Below are 12882 nucleotides of genomic sequence, written 5' to 3' on the forward strand. Positions count from 1 at the left end.
CCAAGCATTCCCCCCTCCCCCAGATAAGTCCTTTTTTTTTTTCTTTCTTTCTTTGGTTTTTGAGGTAGGGTCTCACTGTAGCTCAGGCTGACTTAGAATTCTCTATGTAGTGTCAGGATGGCTTTGAACTCACGGTGATCCTCCCGAGTGCTGGGATTAAAGACGTGCACCACCACGCCTGGCTAGCCACTTCTTACCGACCACAGCATTAGCACTGGGTAATGCTGGCTCACAGCACAAACTCAGCTCTGTGGCTTCACGCTTCTTAGTATATCCTGGTGGGGGGTTCTGTCTGGGGACAGCGTCCTCACCCTGGCCCTCTCTGCCACCCTTCAGCAAATCTCAGAGGAAGCAACTGCGGTTAACTTAACCCTAAGTAAGCATGACCACAGAGGCAGGTAAGCCTGCTAAAAATACAATCACTTTGGGCTGGAGAGATGGCTTAGTGGTTAAGGCGTTTGCCTGCAAAGCCAAAGGACCTCGGTTCAATTCCCCAGGACCCACGTAAGCCAGATGCACAAGGGGGCGCATGCATCTGGAGTTCGTTTGCAGTGGCTGGAGGCCCTGGCGCACCCATCCTCTCTCTCTCTTTCTCTTCCTTTGTCTCATTCTCTCTCTCAAATAAATTTAAAAAAAATTTAAATTTAAAAAGAATCACTTTGCTCCAAAGTCAGCAGAGGCTTGTGGATGGTGTGTGTCAGTCACTGATGATCGTCAAGTGTGACGTGAAGTGAAGCCGCGCTGAGGGACAACTGCCGGTGCTGGCTTCAGTCACGAGCTTTTGTTTTTTGTTTGTTGTTTTTTTGTTTGAGGTAGGGTCTCACACTAGCCCAGGTTGGCCTGGAATTCACTCTGTAGTTTCAGGGTGGCCTTGAACTCACGGTAATCCTCCTACCTCTGCCTCCTGAGTGCTGGGATTGAAGGCATGTGATGCCATTCCTGGCATTCACAAACCTTTGAAAACGTATTTCCTCTAACTACCCCTACCACCCATCCCCACCAACCCTCCACCATCCATCCTTCCCGGCATCCATCCGTTCATTCACCATCTATCCACTGACCGGTCTGCCATCTAGCCGTCCATGCACCCGCTCCCCCGACCACGCAGTCATCCTCCCCGTCATCCATTCACCCACTCGCCGTCCTGACCTCCGTCCATCGGCCCTGTCGGGACGTCCATGCACCTACGCGTCCACCTGCCGGGCATCCATCCAACGCACTCGCCATCCACTCACCCAGGTTCCCACACGCCGTCTATCCATTCACCCGAGTTCTTCAACGTAACCTGTCCACCACCCACATGCCAGCCCTCCATCCACCCGCGCTCCCACCCACGGCAAGTACCCCTGGAGACTGTGGGGGAGCTGGTGGGGGGCCCAGAATCTGTCCGAGGAGATGCACCTGAACTAGGGGGGTGCTGGAAAGAGGAAGAGGCCAAGGAGCAGATGCTTCTCGGAAGCGTGAGATCCCGGGAACCCTGGACAGGAAAGCCTCAGAGGATGCTGCCTGCTCAGGAAGCCCTGGTTTTAGGGACGGGAAGTGCCGAGGTCAATTTCTCCATCTCGGGCACACTTGTACTGCTCTAGCCTGTGGCTGGTCTCCCTAACCACCTCCAATCCACAGCACAGGGGAGGCGTGGCCTTACCTTTCCCTGAAGGGACACGGCCCACACTGACAGCCGGCCCACGGGCTCCTCTGTGATTTCCCACCCCCCCACAGACAGGTCATTGAAGGGGTCAGGCAGTTCCTTGGGGTCATCCTTCGAGGGGATCTGAAATAAGGGTACAGAGAAGCAGTGGCTGTCAGTGCCTGGTGACCTACACCATGGCCCCTCCTTTCCCCACCAGTCCTCAGCACACGCCCTCCACCCACCAGCTGGGCCTGCAATGCCTGACTTCACCAAGGAAGGAAGGGTTTCGAACTCCTGCCCTGGGACAGAACAAGCCCTGTGTTACCGCAGGCCGTGGCCCGCGCTGGCTTCCTGGGCGACCATCTCTCAATGAAGAGTTACGAAATGCCTCGTGCTTCTAGGACAGTTAGCAACTCAAAGGCCAGGCCTAGGAGGGGCGTAGGTGGCAGCGCAGGGGGGGACGAGGATGACCCTCCTACCCTACAGGGACTCCGTCCCCAGCAGCCTTCCATGGGGACCCAGCCCTGGCCCCATGCAATACTTGGGCACAAGAACCTTGGCCCAGGTGTCCCGGGCCTTGTATCTCCTATACCGGATCCACTTCCGCCGCCGGACACACGAGTTCCATTTCCTGCCTCTGGTGTAGCTGGCAGGAAAGTCAATGGCATATGTCCACCCCTGAAACACCAGGGCAGGGCCTTGTCAGGCTGGGGGTGGCTTGGAACGTGAAGAGCTGGGGAGGGCGAGGAGGGAGGGGAAGCAGGCAGTGGGCTGTCAGGAGAGTGCTCCAAGGACCCAAAGCACCCTATCCCACAGCAAGCAGAGGTCAGAAATTGCAGGGTGCTGGGGATAGCAGCAGTGAGGGAACAAGCAGATTCCACGGGCTACTGAGTTCACCTACCCCTTTCTCGGTGGGTTCCCCTCCAAAATTCTCATCCACGTACCAGTCTGACTCCCACTCCCAGTGTGGCGAGGGCAGCGCCACCCCATCCAGTGGCCGATGCTGGAGCCCACTCACGTCACTCCACGGCCAGCGATCACTCGGCAGCAGCTTCTCACAGAAGCCTCCCATGGGGTTCCAGCGCTGAGGCCAGGGGACAAGGTGATGGCGTTAGAAGCCTGAGCCTGTCGGGAGAGGACCCAGGCGGCGGCGCCTCTCCAGGGTCCTGGGTCCCTAGTACTTGTTTCCAGGAGGGAAGACAAGCAGGCCTGCCTGGGGATGCGGGGTCAAGAGCCTCCAGGGAGCCGCGGTGGCTCGCGCCTTTAATTCCAGCACTAGGGAGGCAGACGTAGGAGGATCGCTGTGAATTCAAGGCCACCCTAAGACTAGTAGTGAATTCTAGGTCAGCCTGGGCTAGAGCAAGACCCTAACCTTGAAAAAAACAGGAGCAGCAGCAACAAAAAGCCTCCAGGGGCTGGGGAGACAGCTCAGTAGATAAAGTGTGTGTGTACAAGCGTGGAGACCTGGGTCCAGATTCCCAGAGCCCACATATGCTGCCGGGTGTGGGGCACATTCTTGTAATCCCAGCACCGAGGCGGCAGAGATGGGGAATCTCTTGGGCTCACTGGCCAGCTAGCCTAGCTCAATCAGTGAGCTCTGGGTTCAGTGAGACAGCTTGGCTCAGAGAAAAGTGGAGTGTGAGGAAGACACCCAATGCTGACCTCTGGCTTCCACATGCACATTCACATGCACACACATGGACTCACACACACAAGTATGCACGCACACCACACACATACACATAGGCAGCAAGAGTCAGTGCATGAAGATGGCCCTATAGTGTGGCCACCCACCCATGGCCAAGCTGCTCTAAGGGGACAAGTGGACACACAATCCACCCTGGAATCCCAGAAACACCCAAGCCCACCTTTATGCGGAATCCCAGTCTTCTCTGTCAAAGACACAACCAAGGCTTCAGCCCCAAAGATCATGGGTGCTAGAAACGATGGATTTTTTTTTTCCTTTTTTTTGGAGACAGGTCTTATGTAGCACAGGCTAGTTTCAATCTCACTATATAGCTGAGGATAACCCTCAACTTTTTTTTTTCTTCAACGCAGGGTTTCACTCTAGCCCAGGCTGACCTGGAATTCACTCTGTAGTCTCAGGGTGGCCTCGAACTCACGGTGAGCCTCCTACCTCTGCCTCCCGAGTGCTGGGATTAAAGGCGTGCGCCACCATGCCAATGCAACTAGGATCTTAAAGGTACAATGAAGGAAGTGAATTTGGGAATGACAGGGAAGCCGAGGCCTCCACTCCCTCCTCAGATCATTATAACCAAAACTCAGTAAGCTTTGCACCCCAGAAATTCCATACGACACGCCCACTACCTGATTCTCATAGGCCTCCTCTCTGCAGCGGATGGGGACTTCGCTGGCACACATGTACAAATACACCTGGTTGTCGCACGCGATGCCCCAGCAGCACTGAGTGGTCGCACTGACCCGCTTGAACTCCATCTGGACATCCTTGCACAGCTCCCAGCACTGGCCAGCCGTGGACAGGGTGTAGACTCTCCCGAAGAGGTCCACCGCCCACAGCACTGAGGCGGGCATGGCGGCAGCGCTGGGGACGATCAGAAGCAAGACGGGTGTCAGCGTCCTGGGACGCCAGGCCAAGCGGAACCTGGGAAGCCTCTGGCATGACTGTCTGATGCCACAAATGACACAACGAGGCCTCTGGAGATGAGTGAGTAGTCACCCCAGAGAGCAGGAGCAGAGCTGGCTTACAAGGTGCAGGGCTTTCTTGGCCTTTCCCTTCTTTCTTTCCTTCTTTTTCCCAAGGTAGGGTCTCCCTCTAGCCCAGGCTGACCTGGAATTCATTATGGTGTCTCAGGGTGACCTCGAACTCACGGGGATCCTCCGACCTCTGCCTCCCGAGTGCTTGGGTTAAAGGCATGCGCCACCAAGCCTGGCTAAATCATCTGCCTACCCCCCCCTTTTTTAAATTTAAAGATCGATTTTTTTTTTTTGGGGGGGGGGGAGAGAGAGAGAAAGGGCACACCAGGGCCTTCAGCCACTGCCAACGAACGCCAGACATGCACCACCATGTGCATCTGGCTTATGTGGGACCCAGAGAACCGAACCTGGGTCCTTAGGCTTCGCATCATGTGCCTTAACCACTAAGCCATCTCTCCAGCCCCTCCCTACTTTCCTAAGATGGTGTGTGTGCACACACACACACACATGAGCATGCGTGTGGGCACGTGTTTGCCACAGCATGCATAAAGAGGTCAGAGGACAACCTCAAGGTGCCCGTGCTCTTCACCTTCCTTCTTTAGAACAGGGTCTCTTGCCACTGCAAACCAGCCACACTGGATGACCCTTAAGGTTTGGATTCTCCCACTGTCCTGTGGTACAGGATGCTGAGATTACAGATGCACGTGCCACTCTGCAGAGTTGGCAGGCTTTTACAAACAAGGGCCTTTAATCACTGTGCCATTCCTCCAACCCACCCCCAAGTGTCTGTTTATTTTGAGACAGGCACTAATGTAGTACTGGCTGGCCTTGAACCTGCTATGTAGCTCACCCTCCTGCCTCTGTTTTCCAAGTACTAGAATTGCTGGGTGAACCACCATGCCTGTTTTTTGAAAGACCCAGGATGTTCTCAAACTATGTGAGTACTTGGGAATTGAACCCAGGTCATGGGGCTCTGCAGGCAAGCACCTTAATCGCTAAGCCATCTCTCCAGCCCCTCCCATGCACTCCTGATGCTCCTGCCTCTACCTCGTGAGTGCAGGATGTCAGGCGTGCACCACCACACCCGCTTACCACCTACACTTTTTCTTAAAGTATTGTGATTTAATTTTATTTAAGAGACAGAAAGATAGATAGACAGAGTATGGGCACACCAGGGCCTCCTGCCAGTGCAAATGAACTCCAGGCCCACGCACCACTTTGTACGCCTGGCTTTATGTGGGTACTCGGTAGCTAACCTGAGTTGTCAGGCTTTCAGGCTTGGTAAGCAAGCCAGCAAGCAATCCCCTGAAGAGCCATCTCTCTAGCCTACATCCTCAACAGTGTGTGTGTGTGCACGCACACGTGCGCGCGTCCGTCTGTCTGTCCGTCCCATCAATGTAAGGTTTCACTCTAACACAGGCTGACCTGGAATTCACTATGTAGTTTCAAGGTGGCCTCGAACTTGCAGCGATCCTCCTACCTCTGACTCCGGATGCTGGGATTAAAGGTACATGCCACCATACCCAGTTTCTCTTCAAGCTTAATGAAAGGTATTATTGTTATAGTTTCTTCATATCTTCTTTACAAAACAGTGCAAGAGGCTGAGGATGTAGCTGAGTAAGAAAAGTGCTTGCCATGCAAACCTGAGATCTGAGTTCAGACCTTCAGCACCCATATAAAGGCCAGGCACCTGGCATGCAGCAGAGACAGGATCCCTGGTGCGGTCAGCCAACCTAGTGGAGCTAAATCAGTGAGCTCCAGGTTCAGTAGAGACCCTGTCTCAAGAAATAAAATAGGTAGCCAAGCCAAATAAGCCAACGGGTGCAACAGTGGCACGTCTTTCATGGTGGAAACCAACTGCCCTCTAACTGGACTGGAGGCCCACTCCATAGGCGGGAACACATCCCTGATACTGAAAACTTAAAACGAGGGTAGTCATAAGCCCTAGGGGTGTAACGTCTGCTGCTGTCTGGCTAAATGTATATACTACGCTTATCAAACAGCCCAATAAGCACTTCTCTTAATGTTTACACCCTTACATTAATGCTACTCTCACTTTTGGTAGAGAATCTTCTCTTTTCAGATAGCAGTGACCTTGGGACAACTCAGAAGGTATCATGGTGCTGGAAAGAAGTGACAGAGGAGTGCTCAGCACTGCAATATCTCTATCACACCTTCCAAGGCTCAGGGTCCATTGTGGAAGAGGTGGCGGAAAGAATGTAAGAGCCAAAAGGAAGGGTAGGAGTCCTTACAATGTGCTCCTCCAGACACAAAATGGCCTGGATATCCATGGTCATACAGTGCCTGACACTACCTACACAACACCATCATAAAAGGGGGAAAAGATCATGACATCAAAATAAAAGAGACCAATTGAGATGGGGAGGGGATATGGTGGAGAATGGAGCTTCAAAGGGGAAAGGAGGGGAGGGAGGGCATTACCATGGGATATTTTTTATAATCATGGAAGTTGTCAGTAAAAATTTAAAAAACAAAATAAATAAAATAGGGGACTGGAGAGATGGCTTAGCAGTTGCCTACAAAGCCAAAGGACCCAGGTTCAATTTCCCAGGACTCACATGAGCCAGATACACATGGTGGTGCATGTGTAATAAATGAATAAATAAGACAGAAGGGCTGGAGAGATGGATCAGCGGTTAAGGTCCTTGCCCGCAAAGCTTCGTTGACTGAGTGCTTGCCTAGCACACGCAGAGCTCCTGGTTCAACCCTACCACAGCATAAACTGGGCATGGTGGTACACACCTACAGTGCCAGCACTCCTGTAATCCGGTGCTTGGGAGGTACTCGGGAGGATCAGAAGTTCTGCGTCACCCTCAGATACATGGCAAATTCGAGGCCAGTCTAAGCTGCAGGAGACCCTGTTCCAACACTCTGGCTTGGGAACTGGAGCTACTAGGAAAATGGACAGATTTATTTCAGGACTTCGAGGCTGGGCCAGGATGCTTGGCTCTTGTAGCATGCCAGAGGCACGGGGGCGCTCCAGATGGCACTGCCAGCATGGAGATGGAGCAAATCTGAAAACAGGAGCATCTGCCTCAGGGAGCACAGGCTCTTTTGGAACACAGTGAAGCCAACGGACGCAAATGAGGGAGCAGGCTGCAAGGAAGGACAGGGGACAGGAAGACGGGAGTGGACAGAGTGCAGGCTGCAAAGGAAGGACATGGAACAGGAACACAGAAGTGGACAGAGCACAGTTTTGGAAACAGCCCAAGACTGAAGTAGAAAAAGAAGGCAGGGGGCTAGAGATGGCTTAGCAGTTAACTGCTGGCCTGTGAAGCCTAAGGACTTCAGTTTGAGGCTTGATCCCACAGGACCCATGTAAGCCACATGCACAAAGTGGCACATGCATCTGGAGTTCGTTTGCAGTGGTTGGAGGCCCTGGTGCACCCATTCTCTATCTATCTGCCTCTTTGTCTGTCGCTCTCAAATAAATAAAAATAAACAAAAATAATTTTTTAATTAATTTATTTATTTGAGAGCGACAGACACAGAGAGAAAGACAGATAGAGGGAGAGAGAGAGAGAGAATGGGCGCGCCAGGGCTTCCAGCCTCTGCAAACGAACTCCAGACGCATGCGCCCCCTTGTGCATCTGGCTAACGTGGGAACTGGGGAACCGAGCCTTGAACCGGGGTCCTTAGGCTTCACAGGCAAGCGCTTAACCGCTAAGCCATCTCTCCAGCCCAAAAAAATAAAATTTTTTAAATAGCAGAATGGAGCAATAATGGAGTAAGAGCCCACATAGAGCAGGTGAGCTCTTCACATGCAGAGGCACGACACGTGTGCAAACATACACACACACACACACACACAAAAAAAAAAAAAAAAAAAAAACAGAAGAGGAAGAAGGAAAGAAGGAAGAAATCACACAAGGTGCGTTGGTATATCCTTGTATCCTCAGCACTTGGGAGACACAGACAGGAAGTTCAAGGTCATCCTCTGTTACCTAGTGAGTTTGAGGTCTACACCAGACCCTATTTAAAAAAAAAAAAAAAAGCCGGGCGTGGTGGCGCACGCCTTTAATCCCAGCACTGGGGAGGCAGAGGTAGGATTGCCATGAGTTCAAGGCCACCCTGAGATGACAGAGTAAATTCCAGGTCAGCCTGGACCAGAGTGAGACCCTACCTCGAAAAACCAAAAAAAAAAAAAAGCAGCAGCAGCAGCAGCCAGGCGTGGTGGTGCAGGAGGTAGGAGGATCACTGTGAGTTCCACCCATAGAGTTCATAATGAATTCCAGGTCAACTTTGGCTAGAATGAGACTGCCTTGAAAAAAAAGCTGAGTGTGGTGATAGCACACACCTTTAATTCCAGCAATTGGGAGGCAGAAGGAGGAGGACTGTCATGAGTTCGAGAGGCTACAAAACAAAAGTGAATCAAAAGCAGCTCACACAGAGGCTGAGTGCCCGTGACCCCACACTGGGGAAGCAGACAGGAAGATCCCTGGAGCTCCATGGCCATCCAGCCTACCCCAACTGGTGAATTTCAAGTCAAGGAGAGACTGACTCTTTCAAAAAAGAACAGCGGACAGTGTGCCGGAGGAATGACACCAGAGGTTGCTCTCTGGCTTCCACATGCATGTGCATGTGAGCATGCCATTATCTGCACATCCATGAACACACACATGTGTAAACACATGCATTAAAAAAAAACTCAGTTTCTATGGTGCGTTTTAATATATATTAGTCTTTAGGGCTGGAGAGATGGCTTAGTGGTTAAGCACTTGCCTGTGAAGCCTAAGGACCCCGGTTCAAGGCTCGGTTCCCCAGGTCCCACGTTAGCCAGATGCACAAGGGGGCGCATGCGTCTGGAGTTCGTTTGCAGAGGCTGGAAGTCCTGGCGCGCCCATTCTCTCTCTTTCCCTCTATCTGTCTTTCTTTCTGTCTGTGTCTGTCACTCTCAAATAAAAATAAATAAATTAATTAACTAAAAAAAAATATATATATATTAGTCTTTAAAGACAGCTTTCATGGCTTAGTGTACATTAATGGCACAGTGCTTGCCTAGCAGATACAAGGCCCTGTTGTGTTTCCCAACAACACAAATGTACCATTCTTGTGACCCCAGCACTTGAGAGGCTGGGGCACAATCATAAATTCAAAGCCAGGAAGTCAGGCGTGCTGGTGCACGCCTTTAATCCCAGCACTTGGGAGGCAGAGGTAGGAGGATCACCCTGAGTTCGAGGCCACCCGGAAACTACAGAGTGAATTCCAGGTCAGCCTGGACTAGAGTGAGACCCTACCTCGAAAAACCAAAAATAAATAAATAAATAAATTTCAAAGCCAGCTTGGGTTAAACAGTGAAATCCTGTGTCAGTCCATCCCCTACATCCCCCCACAAAAAGACAGCTCATAATTACATGTACAAGCAACCAGTTAAATCAGGCTGAGCCTGCAAGTTGAGCTCAAAAGGATGGAGAAGTTACTTGTACTTGGAAACCCTCTCCTTCACATAAGTGACTAAGCAGTAATTTCCTTTCAGACATCACAGAACTTTCTGGGCAGCTGGTAGAAGAGCATTATGCTGTAGAGAAGAGGGTGGCAGAGTGAGGGTGGTGCTACAAACTCCCTTCAAAGGTAAATATCCTTGGGCAATAACACCTCCTTCAGGTCAGATGTGTCCCTTTAGTGCTACTTCTAACTGTGAGGTCATCAGGAAACCTATCCCTGGGTCACTGGATTCTTGAAGGGGAAGTGTGCGGAAATAAGTCTCATGACTCTGGGATCCTGAGATAACTTTGTTTTGCAAAAATAAAAAATACGGAGAGAACATCTTCCATGGAAGGAATTTTTATTTCACCATAAACTTTTTTGTTTTTTGGCGGTGGGGGAAGAGGGGAGGACGGAGGAGTGTGAGCAAGGTATCTCTCTAGCCCAGGATGACCTGAAACTCCCTCTGAACTCTGTAGCCCAGGCTAGCTTCGAACCCACAGTGACCCTCCTACCTCAGCATCCAGAGTGCTGGGATTAAAGGTGTGAGCCACCTTGCCCAGTTTCATCACCGTGACCATCAGTTCAGTTATAAAACCTCGAGGGTTTTGTTTGTTTTTTGAGGTAGGGTCTCACTCTAGCACAGGCTGATCTGGAAATTCACTATGTAGTCTCAGGGAGGCCTTGCACTCTTGAGATCCTCCTACCTCTGCCTCCCAAATGCTGGGATTAGCCAGCTACACCTGCAAGGCTTCTTGCTTGCTTTTTTTTTTTTAATTTAATTAATTAACTTACTTATTTCAGAGAGAAAGAGGCAGAGAGAGGATGAGAATGGACATGCCAGGGACTCTACCCACTGCAAACAAACTCCAGCCACTTGCACCACCTTATGCATCTGGCTTACATGGGTACTGGGGAATAGAACCTGGGTTCTTTGGCATTGCAGGTAAGCACCTTAACTGCTAAGCCATCTCTCCAGCCCCCCCCCCCTTTTGTAGTTTGTTCCTTTACTCTCTCACTCCTACGTGGTGTGCACTGGCTAAAGGAGTTAGTTGGCTGGCTCCGGGGTGCAGGGACTACTTACTCTAGAGCGACATTAGGGTCCAAAGAGATAGGAGGAAGGCAGCAGAGCTCGTGCGGGTGGAGGAGCACTTTCTGAATGAATCAGAGCCCACCGGGCTGAACGAACGGCTTTCCTGCCGGTTCCTGCACTTGGGCGCCGGGTAGAGGGTCTGTCCATCCGTCCCCTAGTCCCCTAGCACCACCTAGCACATGTCGGAGCTTGTAGGGCCCTGACCATCTGCCTACGCTAATCCCAGGACAAGCAGATTTGCTGCCACCGCGCTCAGGGAGAAGGCCCGACGGAGCCCTTCAGCCGCTGGGCTGGAATGGGGGCGCCCGGTGAGCCCGCTCCCGGTCAATGCGTGGCCACGTGTGAGGTCCGGGGCGGTGCCCTCCAGGTGTGCAGGGAAAACACAGGTACAGTCCCTCCCTCCCTCCCTCTCCCTCTTTCTCTCCTTCCCTCTCTCCCCCTCTTTCTCCCCCTCGTTCGCACCCTGTCCCTCTCTCTCTCTCTCCTTCCCTCTCTCTCCCCCTCCCTCCCTCCCTCCCCCTCTCCGAGCGTGCCCGCAAGCGCAGCCAGCGGAGGAGGGGCGTGGAGCTGGGGGCGCCCCTGCCCCGGCCCGGCCGCCGCCCCCGCCCCGGGACGTCACCGCGCACTCACCGACCGGCGCCGGCGCCCAGCTCCGGATGCTCGTCCGGCCGCGGGACCAGGCTCGGGCCAGAGGGCGGGCCGGAAGCCGCGGCCGCCTCCACGCTCATTGGTCGGCCTCGCCGTGACGCAATGCCACGGAAGCGCGCGATTGGCCGCGGCGCGCGCCGCTCACTTCCGGGGCCGCTGCCGGGCGGACGGCGGCGCCGCGGAGCTGGGCGGACGAGCTTCCCCTCGCGTGCTCCGCCAGCGCCGGCCGCGGGCTCGGTGGGCGCCTGGCCGAGCGGCACGCAGGCAGGCAGCACGTGACCGGGTCGGTTCCGTGAGTGCGGCGGGGGCGTGATGCCAATCACAGACCCACCGTGTCGCTCCGGCTGTTTGGGGTTGCCAGTGACAACCTAGCGCGACGTGCCGTACGAATGATGCCAACCTATATGCTCCTCCTCTCATCCATCAACTCCTCTACCCTTTCTTCCAAAAAAAAAAAAAAAAAAAAAAAAGCAAATGTTGGGCTGGAGGGATGGCTTAGTGGTTAAGGCAGTTGCCTGCAAAGCCAAAGTACCCAGGTTCGATTCCCCAGGACCCACGTAAGCCAGATGCACAAGGGGGCGCGCGCGTCTGGAGTTTGTTTGCAGTGGTTGGAGGCCCTGGCACCCCCATTCTCTCTCCTCTCTCTGCCTCTTTCTCTCTCAAATAAGTAAGTATAAGTAAATTTTAAACAGCAAATGTTGGTGTCATTCTCATCCTACTAGTGAGGATACAGGCTCAGAGGTTGAGTGACACATGGTGTTAAGTGACGGACCCCAGGAATTGGAACCCACTGTTTGACAAGGTTTGCTAAAGATGAGAAATGTCCTTGAGCCTCCAAGGGAGAATCTGTTTTCCTCCTTATCTCTTTCTACCTAAAGGAGTTCCCTCCCTGGATCTCTTTCCTTAAACCTCTATTCTTCCCTAAAGGAGTCCCACTTCCTATTAAAAAAAAAAAAAAAAATTTTTTTTAAAGATTCAGGGCAGAGTCATCCTGGTGGATTACCTGCCGGGAACCCTTCCTCCTTTTTCACAGGAGCTCTGCCTTCTTTCTTTCACTTAAACTCTATAAAATCTGTCTACCATTAATAAAGGGGGGGGGGGGCTGGAAAGATTGCTTAGTGGTTAACGCTGTTGCCTGCAAAGCGTAAGGACCCAGGTTCAATTCCCCAGTCCCCATGTAAAAGCCAGATGCACCAAGTGACACATGCGTCTGGTTTATTTGCAGAGGCTGGCGGCCCTGGCATGCCCATTCTCTCTCTCTTTCTTTGTGTCTCATAAGTAATTTTATTAAAAATAAAATATTTTAAAAACTGGAAAAAAAAAAAACCTGGGCGTGGTGGCACACTCCTTTAATCTCAGCACTCAGGTGGCAGAGGTAGGAGGATTGCTG

General features: G+C 52.4%; 1 protein-coding gene across 4 annotated transcripts in view; it reads right to left on the bottom strand.

Moving 5' to 3' along the window:
• The window catches only part of Tecpr1 (tectonin beta-propeller repeat containing 1), a 43730-nt gene extending 32226 nt beyond the window's left edge, over positions 1 to 11504 (bottom strand). Inside the window, exons 1-5 of one of the 4 annotated variants that reach the window (XM_045143220.1) lie at positions 11475 to 11504; positions 3959 to 4193; positions 2532 to 2714; positions 2186 to 2308; positions 1646 to 1771 (exon numbers count right to left, since the gene is read on the bottom strand). In XM_045143220.1, the coding sequence (XP_044999155.1) occupies positions 1646 to 1771; positions 2186 to 2308; positions 2532 to 2714; positions 3959 to 4183 (657 nt within the window). In that variant the 5' untranslated portion in view covers positions 4184 to 4193; positions 11475 to 11504. Of the gene's footprint in view, positions 1 to 1645; positions 1772 to 2185; positions 2309 to 2531; positions 2715 to 3958; positions 4194 to 10835; positions 11171 to 11474 lie in introns of those variants that run through there. The other 3 variants (XM_045143219.1, XM_045143221.1, XM_045143222.1) reach the window with 3 other exon arrangements.
• Between the last annotated feature and the right edge of the window lie 1378 nt (positions 11505 to 12882).

The sequence above is a fragment of the Jaculus jaculus genome, chromosome 2 (assembly GCF_020740685.1).
Source record: "Jaculus jaculus isolate mJacJac1 chromosome 2, mJacJac1.mat.Y.cur, whole genome shotgun sequence".
Classification (NCBI taxonomy): Eukaryota; Metazoa; Chordata; class Mammalia; order Rodentia; family Dipodidae; genus Jaculus; species Jaculus jaculus.